The sequence below is a fragment of the Ambystoma mexicanum genome, chromosome 11 (assembly GCF_040938575.1).
Source record: "Ambystoma mexicanum isolate Mex_15411 chromosome 11, UKY_AmexF1_1, whole genome shotgun sequence".
Taxonomy (NCBI): Eukaryota; Metazoa; Chordata; class Amphibia; order Caudata; family Ambystomatidae; genus Ambystoma; species Ambystoma mexicanum.
In genome coordinates this window covers 1,406,229,186-1,406,247,106 of record NC_090934.1, presented here as the reverse complement: position 1 = coordinate 1,406,247,106, position 17,921 = coordinate 1,406,229,186, and the positions used below count along the sequence as shown (strand labels likewise).

The window sequence follows — 17,921 nt, the reverse complement described above, 5'->3', positions numbered from 1 at the left end:
ATTATACAGCAATTCAGTGTTGCACTAGTGTCCGCTCTCTGATCAGGACCTGACTATGACAGGACTGATGTGTATTAGTCTCTGGTCTGACTTTCGGCACAGCTGCTATGTGAAACAAAGTCCAGGATGCTGCCTCTTTGATCCTCCAGAAGAAGGGGAAGGCCGTTTTCCAGGGCACAGGCACCACAGTTCCTTAGGAGATCGCATGTAACCATGCTTCAAAGGCAGTACTGCATAACAAAGCCTCACTCACACCAGGGTGCTAACTGTTTGGGCCAATTTGAAGTCTGGGAAGAGTCATGGGAAGAGGGCAGAGTTAGAGTAGCCTGAAGGTAGAGGTTTGGGCCAAGAGAAGGGTTCCACCATCTTAGTTTCTATTTGGGATCCATAGCATGTCCTATACCCCTGTTTCCTGTGGGCAAGGCACTCTGGGTGTAATATAGAATGTAAAGGACAATTGTTACAAGAGCCTGGATTTGACCCCTTATAAAAGACTTGCTTTGGACCAATCCCCTGTGACATTTTGGCTTTATAAGAAAGGCTGCCCCTCCTTTCATGGATTCAACTGTGTACTCTGAAAGCAGACGGATTAATATGGAACTCCTTTGGGGATAACAGTCTATTCCAAAGGCCTCTCCCTTGGAGGAAGGCGGCTATTATGGTCTGGATGCTTGTCATCTCACCCTGTTGGCCAGGTGGGGATGAGCTGAAAAACGTACTGCAGCAGAAAGTCGATAGGGATATTGGGGAAGAACCATCACATCCACCAGAAACATCATTGCTGCAGATGAGGCATGTGCTCATCTAGAGGCAGTTTACTTTATTTTGCTGGTCGTTATAAAGGCAGTAACTCAAATGAATGTCTATTGCGCTTTGCACTGCGGTAGACAACTTGCATTAGAGTATGTTAAGTTAGCACAAATACAGCCAAACTAACTGGAATAGACTTTCGAAATTGACTGGCGGATGGTATACTGTGGTGTACAGACCAGGTTTACTGTCGGGTGAAGACCGAAGTTCCCAGCACTGCTTTACATAATTGTGTATTTATTTCTCAGTTAATATTGTCTTCTTGGGGGAAATTGGAAGTGTTTAGAAAGAGTCTGATCAAGGCTTTAGACAGCAGTGATGGTGGCACTAGGTCACGGCATGACTTTCAGCTTTGGCTGGTGGCTTACATGTGGGGGAATGAATCCAATAAAGCCACCCCTGCCCTCTGTACGTTAGAATGAAATCATGTATGGATGAGTGCCCGCTCCCCCCATATTCATTGTTAACATTGAGCTTCCATGGTTCCTTCTCTCTTAGCAGTGTAGTTCATTCAAAGCGTAGCTGCTATGGTACTGGTTTGAGTGCTTTCTTCACACAGTTGTAAGTTTTTTTTTTTTTTTTTTTAAAGCAAGTAATACAGCAAATTAAATTTGCTAAAAATTGTTTCACCCTGAAACTGGTGCTTTCTCAGGAACTTAAATCTAAAGTGAATGTGTAATAAACATTTTAAAAGCATTTGGTGCAAAAGTTCAAAATGTCTGAATCCTTCATGCGTGGCACCTTGGTTCTAAACGGGCACTGCCAAAGCCATAGGGATACTTCTGTGATTTCAGTGAAAAGCTGTTCTTCTGTGTGTGCCAAGAGACAGCCTTTATTGTGTCTAAGGTCATCGAAATCATTTATTCTGTAAGAGTAAAACCAGATTAAGTAGATTCTGCATTGTTGCAACAGCTTCTTGTGATCACATTGTATGCAAACTTTCAATCTGCTGTGCTTGTGGTCTACGAATAAAGCAAGCTTTGAGGCGTGGTTTTCTCCACTCCACGCCACCTGCTGGCTAATGTCTACATGCATTACAAGCGCTTTCCAAAGCATCTGCTGGCTGCCTTCTTTTGATGTCTTACTTTCTCTCTCGAGGGCGAGATGTTGGCACACTCTTCTCTGGGTAACCTATCAAAGGGTAAGACCTCCTTGGACTCGAGCTGTATGGGGCTGCTTGGCAATAGAGCGGACTCCCCATGGTCTTTTTGGAGTGGCTTCTCCAGCTTCGGGGTGGGCACTCTCAGGGATGCTGGCCTGGGTTGTATGGCAGTCAGTCCTTGCACTCTTGTTCGAAACACACTTAAGTCTTGGTGAGTCAGTGTTCCATATGTGTGAATTTTCCAATTGTATTTTCAGACCTTAAGGAAAAAAGGCCTCAATGGTTGTGAGAGCCCTGATGCTGACGATTACTTTGAGCACAGTCCACTCTCGGAGGACAGATTCAGCAAACTAAATGAAGATAGTGATTATATGTTCAAGCGAGGCCCTGTAAGTACTTTTTTGTTCTCTCTACTGTTATGTGTTGATCCTTTTTATTAACTTCGTCATTTAGGCTTTGAACAAGAAAGAACACAGAGGGTGTGACAGCCCGGACCCCGACAGCTCCTATGTGCTCACTCCACATACGGAAGAAAAGTATAAAAAAATTAACGAGGAGTTTGATAATATGATGCGGAATCATAAGATCGCAGTGAGTACGAACGTATGGCTTGTGCTTTTTCCTTATGCATGAGGAGATAAAGTACCCGCAGCCGCCATGCTCCCCACCCTGCCCCCACCCTCTTCCATGCAACAGCCACGGGCATGTCAAGCAGAACCTTCATCACTTTATTTTAAAACATTTTAAGTTTTTCTAGAAGAAAAGGGGCCTGTTAGTGCCCTCCATTTTTTCATAGGTGCCCTACCGTCCTACAGACACCCAGCACCTTTATGTTGGCATATCTGTTTTTCCTCAGTGGATACCATTTGTCCCTAAGTTACCCTGGATGGTCAGCACCCAATGAGTTTATTGAGGAAGGTCCTTCAATGGAGCGCCACAGTGCAGATTTCCCCTCCGTGAGCACTATCCTGTGCACATCATTACAGTATACATTGTCTGCACCCCTGCATTACCAAACTCTGCTCCCTGAAACTCTGTCCTAATGAAAACATGAACCCCTCTTCTTGGAGCCAGTAGGCTTTTTCTCCACAGGTCTGCCAAACGCCCCCCTGAGAGATCGGAGGGCAAAGGAGACGGGAGCTAAAAGAGGTAGTTAGGCTGAAGTTCAAGTATGTGTGTTGCCACAGATCCGTGTAGAGTTTTTACTCTACTGTAGTGGTCTAACAGCACTGAGTGGCGTATTGTGCCCAAGCCGTGGGTATTCAGAACTTGGTCTGCGAGAGCATACACAAGAGCAGCAGAGGAGAGTTTGGGCAAAGGGAGTGAAGGTGAAGCAACCCTGAAAGTTATGTGCAGTCCTGAGGGGCAGGTGGTACCTCTTTTCATGCTTCACCCTGTGCCCTCAAGCAGCTCTCAAGCAAAGTACTCCAGTTATATATGAAGAAATGGCCGGCCCTGCCCTTTCCTCTATAATGAAGCCTTATTGTGCTGGACTGCAGGTTGCCCGTCAGTGTCGCACGCTAAGGGGACCCACCTTGGCATGACAGGTTTCTGGCGAGTAGAGGGGTGTGACATAAATCTGCAGAGTTAGCAGTTCACTGCGAAAGAGCCATTAGCCAAGCCTCTTTCTTTCTGTGTGTGGGCCTTTCCCAAGGAGAGGCTCGCTGTGTCTGCCTGCTTTTTGGCAGCAGTCCCTGCCTGCTTTATAACCGGCCGTTGCCTTCCACTTTTATGGGGAGGTTAGATTTCAATCCCGTTTTCCAGCTATCTAGAAAAGCGTCCCAGCACTGCTCCAAGCTCGTAGTTCCAAGCTAGTGATGCACCTCATGGAATGGCGGCCTCAGGCAGGACAGGGTGCCGGCGGGGAGGGGGGATCTGTAAAGACACAAATGCAAGCAATACTACTATCGTGCATGCCCAAACATGTTCACATTCTGAAGAACTTAGGGCGTCAAGTTTTTAAATCTCAGAAGTAAAAATAAAATATATTCTTAGTGGGATGCGTTGGCTTTTTGTGCCTAGCTTTTCTCTTTTCAACGTGTCCCTCCCTTTTTAAATGCATCTGTTGCTACATTCCTCTTTAAATATAGACGCCTGCCAAGGGGACATAGAAAACGTCTAGTTTGAGCCTAAATATAAACTATGGGATCCAGATCCCGTTTTTGACCAAGTGTCTCCCTGCAGGTTACCTGGATCTGAAATCCACACCTCAAAGGATGCCAATGAGAAGCCATGGACCTCTAAAGCAGAGGAGAAACGGAGTGCAAATGTCGCCCCGGGGGACCATGGGGGTCAGCTGGAGGCACCCCTCACAGTTCCGCCATGTACCACTGTGAATAAAGTGCCTTCTTTTTTTATATACATAAAACAGTTGTATTTTGAAAACTATGCAATTTCCCCAACCGTCTGCGTTGCCATTATTCCAGCCGATGCGGCACTGGGAAAGTGACATCACATGAGGGAAATGACAGCACCAATTCTTGAGCGTTAAGATCATGAAGCATGCAGAGGAAAAGACCAGGCCATTAGAGAAATAGATTTGGGAAGGGTTACAGTAAACATCAGCTCTCCTGATGGAGCGCCGCTGCAAAGGGTTGCTGTAATGCCTCATTAAGGGCAGCGCTCGCTCTGGTGCCAAGGTACTTGGGTGCTTCATTGACATCTCGCAGAACTCGCTTTTCCTATCGATCCTGCACTGGGTCCTTAACTCGATAGAAACACAATAGTCAGAAATTGGCAAAAGTAGATCGAGATCATCCAAAGCCAACCTCCAATGAGAAAGAAACATGCAAAACGTGCTGCGTATGTCCAGTGGAGAGTCCATAGCGTGCTCTACCTAGAGACCTAAGCTACACACCTCACTGGGGATGCTTAATGAGGCTGAAACATGTCTGGAGTGGTAATGTTTATCCATATAGCGCCTAGACACAGGAAGTGTTTCAAAGCGCTCTAAGTTGCTTGAAAGGTGTGACCCAGCAGTTCCTGTTAGACGGCTCCCTTTTGGTGTGTGACCAAGCCTGATTTGCAAGCAGTCTTAATCTTTTTGAAAGGCATGACGAGCTGAAAAAAAACCCGATACCCTTGGGTACGATGCGCTTTACAAATAAATAAATAAAAATGATGATCTGGAGAGTTGTCTAGAGCAGTTACGAGGGAGTAAAGGGCTAGTCTCAGACATGAGGGCAGCCTGTACATTGCAGTGAATCTCGTTCCAGGGCCAACTTAGCCTTTCATTTTTCCGAAATGATTATTGGAGTACCATAAAATGAGGTCAGAGCACCTGGTATAACAGCGCTTAGAAACGGAAGGCATCCGGCGCGAGGCGCAATAAAGGCACACAAATGATTATATTCTCTGACCCACCTGAATCTGGTTTTACCTCGGTCTTGTTCCGTCTAAGCAGGCACTTCATTCATTTAGACGAGTCGATCTGTTTGGACTCACACACTTCTAGTGTCTGGATGTTATTCAAGGATCCAGAGCGCCAGACATGCACACTCGGAGCAAGCCGTGGAAGAATGGTAGGAAGTCCAAACACACTCACTAGTCGGAGTGGCCTGGTGGATGACCTGCCTGATGACTGAGATACTCTGGCCAATTCAGTACCTGGAGTACGGCAGTGGGGCGTGCAGGAATGGAAGGCTCATTTTCATTCAGTACCTGGAGTACGGCATTAGGACGTACGGCAGTGGGGCGTGCAGGAATGGATGGCTCATTTTCATTCAGTACCTGGAGTAGGGCGTGCAGGAATGGATGGCTCATTTTCATTCAGTACCTGGAGTACGGCAGTAGGGTGTACGGCAGTGGGGCGTGCAGGAATGGATGGCTCATTTTCATTCAGTACCTGGAGTACGGCAGTGGGGCGTGCAGGAATGGATGGCTCATTTTCATTCAGTACCTGGAGTACGGCAGTGGGGCGTGCAGGAATGGATGGCTCATTTTCATTCAGTACCTGGAGTACGGCAGTAGGGCGTGCAGGAATAGATGGCTCATTTTCATTCAGGACCTGGAGTACGGCAGTGGGGCGTGCATGAATGGAAGGCTCATTTTCATTCAGTACCTGGAGTACGGCATTAGGACGTACGGCAGTGGGGCGTGCAGGAATGGATGGCTCATTTTCATTCAGTACCTGGAGTAGGGCGTGCAGGAATGGATGGCTCATTTTCATTCAGTACCTGGAGTACGGCAGTAGGGCGTACGGCAGTGGGGCGTGCAGGAATGGATGGCTCATTTTCATTCAGTACCTGGAGTACGGCAGTGGGGCGTGCAGGAATGGATGGCTCATTTTCATTCAGTACCTGGAGTACGGCAGTGGGGCGTGCAGGAATGGATGGCTCATTTTCATTCAGTACCTGGAGTACGGCAGTAGGGCGTGCAGGAATAGATGGCTCATTTTCATTCAGGACCTGGAGTACGGCAGTGGGGCGTGCATGAATGGAAGGCTCATTTTCATTCAGTACCTGGAGTACGGCATTAGGACGTACGGCAGTGGGGCGTGCAGGAATGGATGGCTCATTTTCATTCAGTACCTGGAGTAGGGCGTGCAGGAATGGATGGCTCATTTTCATTCAGTACCTGGAGTAGGGCGTGCAGGAATGGATGGCTCATTTTCATTCAGTACCTGGAGTACGGCATTAGGACGTACGGCAGTGGGGCGTGCAGGAATGGATGGCTCATTTTCATTCAGTACCTGGAGTACGGCAGTAGGGCGTGCAGGAATGGATGGCTCATTTTCATTCAGTACCTGGAGTACGGCAGTAGGGCGTACGGCAGTGGGGCGTGCAGGAATGGATGGCTCATTTTCATTCAGTACCTGGAGTACGGCAGTGGGGCGTGCAGGAATGGATGGCTCATTTTCATTCAGTACCTGGAGTACGGCAGTAGGGCGTGCAGGAATAGATGGCTCATTTTCATTCAGTACCTGGAGCATGGCAGTAGGGCGTGCAGGAATTGATGGCTCATTTTCATTCGGTACCTGCGGTTGGGCCGTTTACCATCCATGCCAGGGCGCGACTTTCCGCCCAGGTCCAACTTGTAAGGTTCGCTCCCAGCACTCTCGGAAGCGCTGAACTGCCCCCAGATGGCCCTTCACAGACTGGCCAGCACCAAGGAAGTCCATCAGTGATGAAAGGCAGGGCCTTCTCGAGTGTAGCCCGTGTTCGTAGCCAAGAGGAAGGGCATGAGCGTAAGCAGATGCTTAATTGTGCGGGTTTTCTGGGGCCAGAGGGCCACAGTGGTGGTAAAGCACGCAAGGTTGTCATAAGCAACGGGCAGCCGCGCCAGGAAAGCTTGTCCCACTAATTGGCTCTGAATCGGGAAGCAACACCAATGGAAACCCTGGCTCAGTGCAAAGCATCCTGGGTAAGAAAGGCCTTCCACGACTCGGTCCGTACTCTACCTTAGCATTCCTCTATTCAGGGCCCATGCTTCGACGTTTGCCAGCCCTGGGTTAAGTGACGTCATCGGGGCTTCATTGGCTGTGTAGAGCAAGTTTGCCCCCCCCCTCTCAGTATTGTCTTGACCTCTCAACTCCCGCTCCTCTGGCAGCGCCTCGGGGCTGCGATGGCAAAACTAAAGCAGCCCTAGCAGAGAGCCACATACTAACTGCTTTCTTCTTTTTATTATTTCATGTCATATCACTGACTAATTACTTATGAGTAGCGAACATTTGCATGTTAATGCTTATTTCGTTTTTGATTTTTTTGTAATTAAAGTGTTTCCTTCTTTAAAAGCATCTTGTCTTGAAATCTGTTAGTGGTTACAAAAGAGTGTGTACTTGCTATGTACCGTACTTTGTAAAGTAACTTCTTTAATCTGCCCTTATTGTATTCGCCATATAACCAAACGCTGTCATGCTACTTGGAAACCACTGCTATTCTAAATGGTTTTTACTTTACAGATGCAAATATAAACATTGTGCCTTTCCAATTTCCCCCTCAACCATTGTTTTTAACATGTGTGCTTGATGCAGTCAGATCGGCTAACACCACAGGCAGTTCCCCAGCATCCTAAAGACATGCTCCGGACCCTATCTGAATGCGTGCCCCAGACCCTGTCAGAATGCCACCATGTGTTTGCAGTTCCCCAGCATCCTAAATACGTGCCCCCAGACCCTATCAGAATGCCACCATGTGTTTGCAGTTCCCCAGCATCCTAAAGAAGGGCTCCGGACCCTATCAGAATGTGTGCCCCAGACCCTATCAGAATGCCACCATGTGTTTGCAGTTCCCCGGCATCCTAAAGAGGGGCTCCGGACCCTATCAGAATGCGTGCCCCCGACCCTGTCAGAATGCCACCATGTGTTTGCAGTTCCCCAGCATCCTAAAGACGTGCTCCGGGCCCTATCAGAATGCTACCATTTGTTTGCAGTTCCCTAGCATCCTAAAGACGTGCTCCGGACGCTATCTGAATGCGTGCCCCAGACCCTGTCAGAATGCATACCCCAGACCCTATCAGAATGCCACCATGTGTTTGCAGTTCCCCAGCATCCTAAAGACGGGCTCCGGACCCTATCAGAATGTGTGCCCCAGACCCTATCAGAATGCCACCATGTGTTTGCAGTTCCCCGGCATCCTAAAGAGGGGCTCCGGACCCTATCAGAATGCGTGCCCCCGACCCTGTCAGAATGCCACCATGTGTTTGCAGTTCCCCAGCATCCTAAAGACGTGCTCCGGGCCCTATCAGAATGCTACCATTTGTTTGCAGTTCCCTAGCATCCTAAAGACGTGCTCCGGACCCTATCAGAATGCGTGCCCCAGACCCTGTCAGAATGCCACCATGTGTTGGCAGTTCCCCAGCATCCTAAAGACGTGCTCCGGACGCTATCAGAATGCCACCATGTGTTGGCAGTTCCCCAGCATCCTAAAGACGTGCTCCGGACGCTATCAGAATGCTACCATGTGTTTGCAGCTCCCCAGCATCATAAAGACGTGCTGCAGACCCTATCAGAATGCTACCATGTGTTTGCAGCTCCCCAGCATCATAAAGACGTGCTGCAGATCCTATCAAAATGCCACCATGTGTTTGCAGTTCCCCAGCATCCTAAAGACGTGCTCCGGACGCTATCAGAATGCGTGCCCCAGATCCTATCAGAATGCCACCATGTGTTTGCAGCTCCCCAGCATCATAAAGACGTGCTGCATACCCTATCAGAATGCTACCATGTGTTTGCAGCTCCCCAGCATCCTAAAGTGCTGCAGACCCTATCAGAATGCCACCATGTGTTTGCAGCTCCCCAGCATCCTAAAGAAGTGCTGCAGACCCTATCAGAATGCCACCATGTGTTTGCAGTTCCCCAGCATCCTGAAGACGTGCTCCGGACCCTATCAGAATGCGTGCTCCAAACCCTATCAGAATGCCACCATGTATGTGTTTGCAGTTCCCCAGCATCTGTGTTTGTGAAACAGCAACAGTGAACCACACCTCCACGCTCCTGAATTCACTGAGAAGATGGGGTTTGAAACTGTTTAGTTTCTCTCTGTGGCTTGCTAGTTGTGGGCATCACTTTGTCACTAGAGAGATCCCAGGATCCTGCAGGAGGGGATCGAGTAGGAGAACAGTAGTTCTCAGGGTGAGCGCCTTCTTCTTTACTGTAAGTGACCGAGCCTGAAAAGCTCCGGGACAGGGAGTCGGTGTTGCTGTGCCCAGTGGCCGAAGTGTACGAAAAGAAGTAGTGGAACTATGTTCCCTACTGGTGTGCACTGCTCCCCGCAAAGCCCATCACAACGCCCACTCCCATGCACAATGCAAACCCCAAAAACATGTGCCTGCTGTTTAAGGGAACGTCCAGTACAGTACACTGAAGTTTTTAAAACGAAACCGTTCTGGAACGGTTTCTTTTTAAAATAAAAGTATAGGAACAGTAAAACTTAATTAAAAGAAGTAGAGGAGCAGCGCTCCCGCCCACTTCAACCACTGACTATGCCCCTGTCTGGGCAAGTACAATTTTAAGGCTTCTGTAGTACAGAACCGCGTTTTGTGTATTATGCAATCGAGTGGAGATTTCTTTGTGCTGAGCTGCACATTTGCAGCTTTTGCCGGCGCCTTGACAATGGGAACAATCTCCCTGTGAAGTACCTTTAGGAAGAGCTGGAGGCGGTTACAGATAACCCTCTTTTTTGTTGTTGCACACCTTGGGTGCTGTTCTCGTTTTGTTTAGTCCTCATATCACGTGGCTGTGTATCGAAAACACGGCATAACTAAAGTCCAGCAGACCTACAGTAACGAAAAGCCAATCTAATACAGTTTTGGGCCCTTATTTCATCGGCCGTCTCTATGCGTTGAATGGCAGAGCCACACTGCTTAAACATAACAAAAGAAAGCCCCCTATAAATCCTATAAAGTGGTAGATCTTCTTTCTAACAAATACCGTGTCTTTTAACCCACCCCTACAGCGAGGTAGAGTACTTCTCTTTCAGACCCCACACGTCCTTTGCCTCGTTTCAGGACCAACAACCGCTAATCCACACTATACTGTTGCCCACTCAGCCCAATGGTTTGTGCTATACAGGGGATGGATGGATGGATGGATGGATGGAATCGTGCTACGTCTGCCTGGCTGTGTTAGTAGAGCCCTCTCTCGCCATTCTAACGTTCTTATTTACTTTCTTTCTGTTCCAGCCGGGGTTGCCCCCACAAAACTTCTCAATGTCTGTGACGGTGCCAGTGTCCAACCCCAATGCACTGCCCTACAGTAATCATGGGGGTTCCCTCGTCACCTCGTCTCTGGCCTCCAGCACATCCTTAACAGACACAAGCATGCTCTCCCCGCAGCAGGCCTCCATGCACCGAAGCGTGGCCTCTCCGAGTGCCCCCCAGCGGCCTCCCAGCACCGGCAATCCAGGTAAGGCTCTCCTATCGCCAGACAGAATACTTCCTTTCTAGTTGCTATAATCTCTTCATGAAGGTTTGATCGCTCTGATGCCCATTGGGCTGCAGATATTACTGGACTGTGTGTAGGCATTGAACTGCGGTTGCCTTTTGGTTTGTGAAGGTTCTATGTGTTTTTGTTTGAGCTAAACATATCCATTGTGCTGTGGATAGCCTTTAGACTACATACATGTGTGGCTATCCATTCTGTTGCGAATATCTGTTCTGCTACAGATATCCACCATCTTGCAGATATCCTGTGTGCTGCACAGGTCTATTGGAATGTGCAGGTCTGTGCATTTATGACATCAGATCCCCTTTGTACCTGGGCGATCCTGTTATTGGCGACAATTCTCTGTACGTCGCAGACTCATTCTACCATGGATGTTCACTGTTGCTGTCCTATCTTTTAGAGATTGGTCTAAACGAAAGGGGTATTCTAGGAAGTAAACCAACCCATGCGTTAGTGCTCGGACTTCACAGAATGCTGAGCCAGCGAGCCCAAGTAAAGAGATGTTGCCGACATTGTAGGAGTGGCCCCTGAAGGAAAGGTGATGGGGCACCGCCTTTTTAAAATCTATATGGGAAAGCTGCGTGTGGGTGCGGGTTTCGTTTTCTTACCTCACTCCTGGTTAAATCGGTTTGTACGTTTTCTGGACATTGCAATGCTATTTATTGCCCATGTTGCTAATCCTATATTCACACAATAAATCTGGAGGGACAGGGGTCTGGTTTCACGACTTGCCATATGTATACTATCCACACACAGACGTGTTCTGCATGGAGAAACCCCACGTTCACACCGAGAACTAGGTTCCATTCGCCCAAAGGCCTCGGGGCGCTCACAAGACATAGTACAGAAGAACACAGATGGCATCAGTACCAAGTGGCATCGCACCTCCTCAATCATGCGATGTGTTCAGGCCTTTCTTTTCTGAATTGTGCGAGCAATGCATGTCCTTGTTGTGGAGCTGTGTGTGTGTGTGGTGACACGCCTGCAGTGCTTCTGCCTTTCCTGAAAGACATTGCACTTTGTTTTGTTAGGTGGGATGTTGACTTCATCTGATCTCTCATTATCAAATGGAGCTGGGAGCAGTCCAGTGGGTAAGTGCCGTTTCTCTTTCACATTATGGGTCACGGTTTAGAAAGCTTTTGTCCACCTGTTTCTTTGAGCCACACTATGAAGAGGATTACATTCACACAAGTTCTCAAAAGAATTCGAAAAAAGCAAATCTCACTTTCATATCCTGAGATTTTGAGAGCTTTCCATATTATGGTAGACATTTAAACATAGTCCCAAGACTACTGCCACCTTTAGGGTCGCCCCATGCCTACATTCTGTAGTCCCGGTTATTTAGAGACTGGGTGCTGGCTTCAAGAAGTTTCAATCCCAAGTTCTAATGTCAGAATCTGGTCCCTATTCACACATTCTGTGCCCTAGAAAGCCTGACTTTGTTGTTCCCAATGCAGAGTGCTAACCTGGAGAAGTTCTGCTTCATATTTCATAAGTCTGGATGTTCTACTGAAAAAGGACCAACTCCTAATCCCAGAGTCCGGTAGATGCTTTGGAAAAGGCAAGGCTCCTGGTTCCAGAGAATTAAAAAATATCCATGCAAGTAATGCCCAACTCCATTCACTGGATATGGTGACAGGTCACAACAGACGGAAGTGAGTGACTGTGGGCTGCGGCTAGTGCCAGTAAGAGGCAGAACGGAACGTTTTTGGAAGAAGACATTTTTAGTTACTCTCCTTTCATTTTTAACTCACCAAGGGCCCAGGAAAACATGTTGCGATTTGGGAGACTTTGTGATGAATTATTTATTTTGTAAAACTAAGTTATGTATAAAAACTTTGATTTCCTCAGTCTACAAATCTAGGGAGAAGAGAAAGTGTAAGTGCACCAGGCAGCATGTGCAGTATAATATACCTTCCTGGTAGCCCTGACAGGCAGGCACACAGTGATGTCTTGTGAATATTTGAAAGGAGTACTAGTAAAGGTGTTTCTTTAATGATGGCATCATTGTGTTCTACTGATCTGTACAAGGCTGCATTCCCACTGGCCATTGGTACATATTCTGGGGTCGGGGACTGGATGCTCCACGGTGGATTTGTAGAGATTAGGGTGTGGTGCTTCGTTAGTACAGGCCTCCTTACTCCAGCGCACGCAGCCATTATGTTTCATTCTGAGCAATATGGCCATGTGTGCGCGATCCTGTGTTTGGTTATGCGTACACTGTCCTGAGAAGAACACACAGAAGCATCATCAGATTAGAGATGTGGCGTTTGCCTTATAGATCTGTAGGCTCTGTTCTGTGACTTTAGGCCATACAGCGGTACTTTGCAAGGTCCTGAGAAGAACACTCAGAAGCATCATCAGGTTAGAGATGTGGCGTTTGCCTTATAGATCTGTAGGCTCTGTTCTGTGACTTTAGGCCATACAGCGGTAGTTTGCAAGGTCCTGAGAAGAACACACAGAAGCATCATCAGGTTAGAGATGTGGTGTTTGCCTTATAGATCTGTACGCTCTGTTCGGTGACTTTAGGCCATACAGCGGTACTTGGCAAGGTCATGAGAAGAACACACAGAAGCATCAGGTTAGAGATGTGGTGTTTGCCTTATAGATCTGTAGGCTCTGTTCTGTGACTTTAGGCCACACAGCGGTCCTTTGCAAGGTCCTGAGAAGAACACACAGAAGCATCATCAGGTTAGAGATGTGGCGTTTGCCTTATAGATCTGTAGGCTCTGTTCTGTGACTTTAGGCCATACAGCGGTACTTTGCAAGGTCCTGAGAAGAACACACAGAAGCATCATCAGGTTAGAGATGTGGCGTTTGCCTTATAGATCTGTACGCTCTGTTCTGTGACTTTAGGCCACACAGCGGTACTTTGCAAGGTCCTGAGAAGAACACACAGAAGCATCATCAGGTTAGAGATGTGGCGTTTGCCTTATAGATCTGTACGCTCTGTTCTGTGACTTTAGGCCATACAGCGGTACTTTGCAAGGTCCTGAGAAGAACACACAGAAGCATCATCAGGTTAGAGATGTGGCGTTTGCCTTATAGATCTGTACGCTCTGTTCTGTGACTTTAGGCCATACAGCGGTACTTTGCAAGGTCCTGAGAAGAACACACAGAAGCATCATCAGGTTAGAGATGTGGCGTTTGCCTTATAGATCTGTAGGCTCTGTTCTGTGACTTTAGGCCATACAGCGGTACTTTGCAAGGTCCTGAGAAGAACACTCAGAAGCATCATCAGGTTAGAGATGTGGCGTTTGCCTTATAGATCTGTAGGCTCTGTTCTGTGACTTTAGGCCATACAGTGGTACTTGCGAGTTCTGGTCTCTTGTGATGGAGCGCAAACCCCGTTTGGTTTCTTCACTGGGTACTGGTTGCTGGCCCAGTAGACCGTAAGGCTCGGAGGGTCCTATTCCATACAATCCCTTTGCCCTTGCTCATACAGTCGCACTACTGAGTGACAGAGCTTTGGGTGGAGAGGACATGAGCAGGGATGCCGCCTACCTATAGTCCTGTGCACAATCGCCACCACTTAGATTTCATTCTGATTGGAATGCTTCCACGCATTGAAGTTCAGTGTAAGCAGGACCTGAAGAAGAGATTGTCATGAAGAGCATCATTGCCCCCTCAATCTAGGCTGGAAAGGAGGGGCTTGCAGCAAGATAAGTGAAAGTAGCTGGTTTACCTCCCTCCCTTTTTCGGCAACATCTTTGCCTTCATGAAGGAGCTACTGTCCACTGAACCTGTTTGGAGTCTGATTTTGTCAGATCAGGGCTCACCTTCTATAGAAGGAGGTCCTGTCTGTAGTTTGAACAAAGGAAAACTGCAAAGAAAAATGTTCTTGCTTAGACCCAATGTTAATTACTGGAATATTTAAGCAGAATAGACTATGAAAAATAAAAGAATGTTTTTCAAGCATAACGCGGGTTTCCGCACTGGGAAAGTGGACATTGTGTTGAGATTTTTGTGTACATTTCTTAATAATTCTACAAGTATTTTTTTAATGGTTTCTGGAGCACCTGCGACAATGCAGAGACTTAAATAGCATGGGCCTTGCACCTGAAGTTTGCCAGCAGACACTATGAGCTAGCCTGGCATTAGAACATGTGTACACACATCCAACAAGCAAAATGACTGGAGTGCCACCCTCTGACCTCTTTTCACCCCCCCGTACCCCCTCTTCACCCACCACCTCACTGGTGCGGAGACATCTGTGTCCGAACCTTTCTTTCCTGAACCTAGGTCTGCATTGAGTGGGATTCACTGCTCTTACATTGTCGGCTGTAGGAGTGCAAACAAAATAGTCTATAGCAGTGGTCGAAGTGTATGGAAATAAGTAGTGGAACTATGTTCCTTGCGGGCCTGCCCCGCCCCCACAACCCCCATCGGCAGTCCCCCTCACACCTTCAATAAACCCACCTGCTGTTTAAGGGAATGTTCATGCAGTGCACTGAACTGCAAGTTTCAACTTCTTCCTAAACTTTTATTTTAAAACCATTCCGGAACGACCACTGGTCTATAGGTCATGTAGGTGAGGGGCAAGGTTCTTTTTAACACCACCGACGCAATCTTATAGCTTGAATGGAACTAGTTATTTGGGCACGTGTTATCTAGTTGCCCTCCGCTCTCCATAGTTGCTTCAACCATTTTAAGTACGCAGGACTCGTGGGCCTGTGATGGATTTCCTTGCGCACTCACTTCTACGACACCACCCCCCGTGCCCAGTAGCAGATATAGCTTTTGGTGCCGGGGGTGCCTGACAGGTTGCCCCCTTCCTTCCCTCTGGCTCTGCCACTGCCTGCGCCCACTAAGCAGAGAGGACACCATGACGCGGGCCACATCTCTAGAGCGCGAGGCGTGAATTAGATGCTCTCACCTAGAGTTAATACCCAAAGCTTGGCAGCAAGGTATCACATTTTGAGCTAAACGCTACTTTTGGCAAATGACAACAGAAGCACGGAATGTCAGATTTAGAATGGCGTAGGCGTGTAGACGCACATGCATATAACCTCCTTTAGAGTCCATATTTAATTTGACATATTTTTGACTATTGTCATTTCTAAGCTGGCCACACAAAACCTAGATCAGCATGTTCATTTTTTACATGCTCCCCCCATAACGGCCATGGTTTTCAGAAGACGCTTCTGCACGACACTCTTTTCAGTCTCGGTTAAAATATTTGCCACCTTCCTACAATCTGACGTGCAGCTGTTAGTTACTCGACCAGCCTCTGGAATGAGGCTTTGTGGCGCCAGGCCTCCGTTTGCATTGCTCAAAATCAACCACAAACGGGACCTGCCACAACCTCTTGGCATTCGTCATCTGGGTTTGGCTTGTACCTTTAATGAACATTCAGACATACTGATGGTTCATCAGCAATGTGCATGCATAGCCGAGAGCCCCCCCCCCTTCCTTCCTCGAAAGATGCATTTTTGATAGTTTACATTATTTGTAAGAAATCAACCCTGGAAGCTCGGGTGCAGTTGGAAAGTGAGGCTTGTTAAATGGATTGCTGCCTCTGAAATGAGATCTTATGGCATTAGGTGTGCCCAGGATCCGCCCCCTTCACCCAGCTAGAAGTAGCACATGCCTGAAGATTCCAACGTCTCTAGCACATTTGGTGCACTTCTACACAACAGATGCATTTAGGACTGAGTCACACGAGCACCTAGAGAAATCTTGCGATTGGTGGTACTTAAAGACCTTTTGAGATGGGCTGGGCGTCAGTCCCATGTCTGGCTGCTTGAAATGGGACCAACCCTTTTCATAGGCAGGGGCGTGTTGAGAAATGCTCTAGAGTTCACTAAGTGACAGCCGTATACGAGAAATGTCGTTACTGGTTGGGTTTTTCTGAAAACTCCATCAAAGCTCTAAGCCGGTGAAACACTCAAGCTTTTCTCACACAGTCCCTTAGAACCTTTAGGTTAGGGTTTGTGAACCTCCCCTGACCCTGGTTCCCAGGGTCATCCATGAGCCTATAGATACCGTTTTAGGAACTCCCCCCTGAATGTGGTTTGGAAGTTCTAATCAAAGGCTTGTAGTATGGGGCCTCCCCCGCCCCTCGACTCTCGTCAACTTGAGTGACCCCTGCAGGCCACCCCCTCTCACTGCCCTTGTGACACCTGCCCCTCGGATCTTGGGAGCATCAGGGAAAGGGATATTCGCTCTGGGTTAGAGGTTCAGGATGCCTACGTGCACATCGCAGTCTGGCCCCCGCACAGGATGTATCTGCGCTTTGCCTTGACAGCGGGTTGTGCGCAGTTCAAGTCCTCCTTTTCAGCTGCTCCTTATTTCCCAGAGGTTTTACAAAGATTATCGTACCAGTGGTGGAACAACGTTGCCAAAGAGGGACCAACATTTACCCTTGCTTAGAAGACTGCCTAATCTGAGCAGGAGACCCTTTCTTGGCTTCACCCTCACATCTGACCATTCCTGAAGTGGTGTTCTCCTTAGGCCTATCTGTCCACTTCAAAAATCAACATTGACTCCATTTTAGACCATTCAATGCATTGGTACTTTCTGAAATACTCTTCAAGGGAAGGTTTCCTCTACCCAAGAGCGAATCAAAGCTCCCAAAGCTTCCAGTGCCATGATGCTGGGGGCCACCGAGGTTCCAGTCCACATCTTCCAAAGGATGGTAGTCCTGATGTCATTATACCTGCTGGCGGTACCCTTCATGCAACACTTTATAAAGAGCTGGCAATTTCACTTCATGGGCAACTTGAAGCAGGAGTGTCCACCCTAGTCCATGCTGGCATCAGTCAAACTTTGAAGAAAATATCCTGGTTGGGATTAAATTTCATCAGTCAGATCAGACTATGATTATCACCATGGATACCTGTCTTTTTGTCTGGATGCGACTACATTGCCTGCAAATACATCTTCGAATGGATTGTGTCCTCCCACGTATTACTCATCTTGTGGTAATTCGTTATCTCCAGCTTCGCTGCTTCGGAAAAAAATGTTCTCGGCAGAGGGCGCTGTGCTCGAGGTCGTGGCGTCGATTGTCCCTCGACGGGCTCCGTACCGTGTCGACGTCACAGATGGTATAAATAGCTCGAGCCGCGCCTGTTGCTTCAGTTCTGTTTTTCCGATCGCTTCGCTATCGAGAATGGAGCGCTTCTATTT

At 47.9% G+C, this 17,921-nt stretch overlaps 1 protein-coding gene across 12 annotated transcripts in view; it reads left to right on the top strand.

The window, feature by feature from the left end:
- Window positions 1-17,921, top strand: part of MEF2A (myocyte enhancer factor 2A) — a 674,395-nt gene that overhangs the window by 549,754 nt on the left and 106,720 nt on the right. For 6 of the 12 annotated variants that reach the window (XM_069625045.1, XM_069625044.1, XM_069625046.1 and 3 more), the window contains 3 exons: window positions 2,170-2,301; window positions 10,532-10,754; window positions 11,825-11,884. In XM_069625045.1, the coding sequence (XP_069481146.1) occupies window positions 2,170-2,301; window positions 10,532-10,754; window positions 11,825-11,884 (415 nt within the window). Of the gene's footprint in view, window positions 1-2,169; window positions 2,302-2,365; window positions 2,504-10,531; window positions 10,755-11,824; window positions 11,885-17,921 lie in introns of all 12 variants that reach the window. The other 6 variants (XM_069625042.1, XM_069625039.1, XM_069625043.1 and 3 more) reach the window with 4 other exon arrangements.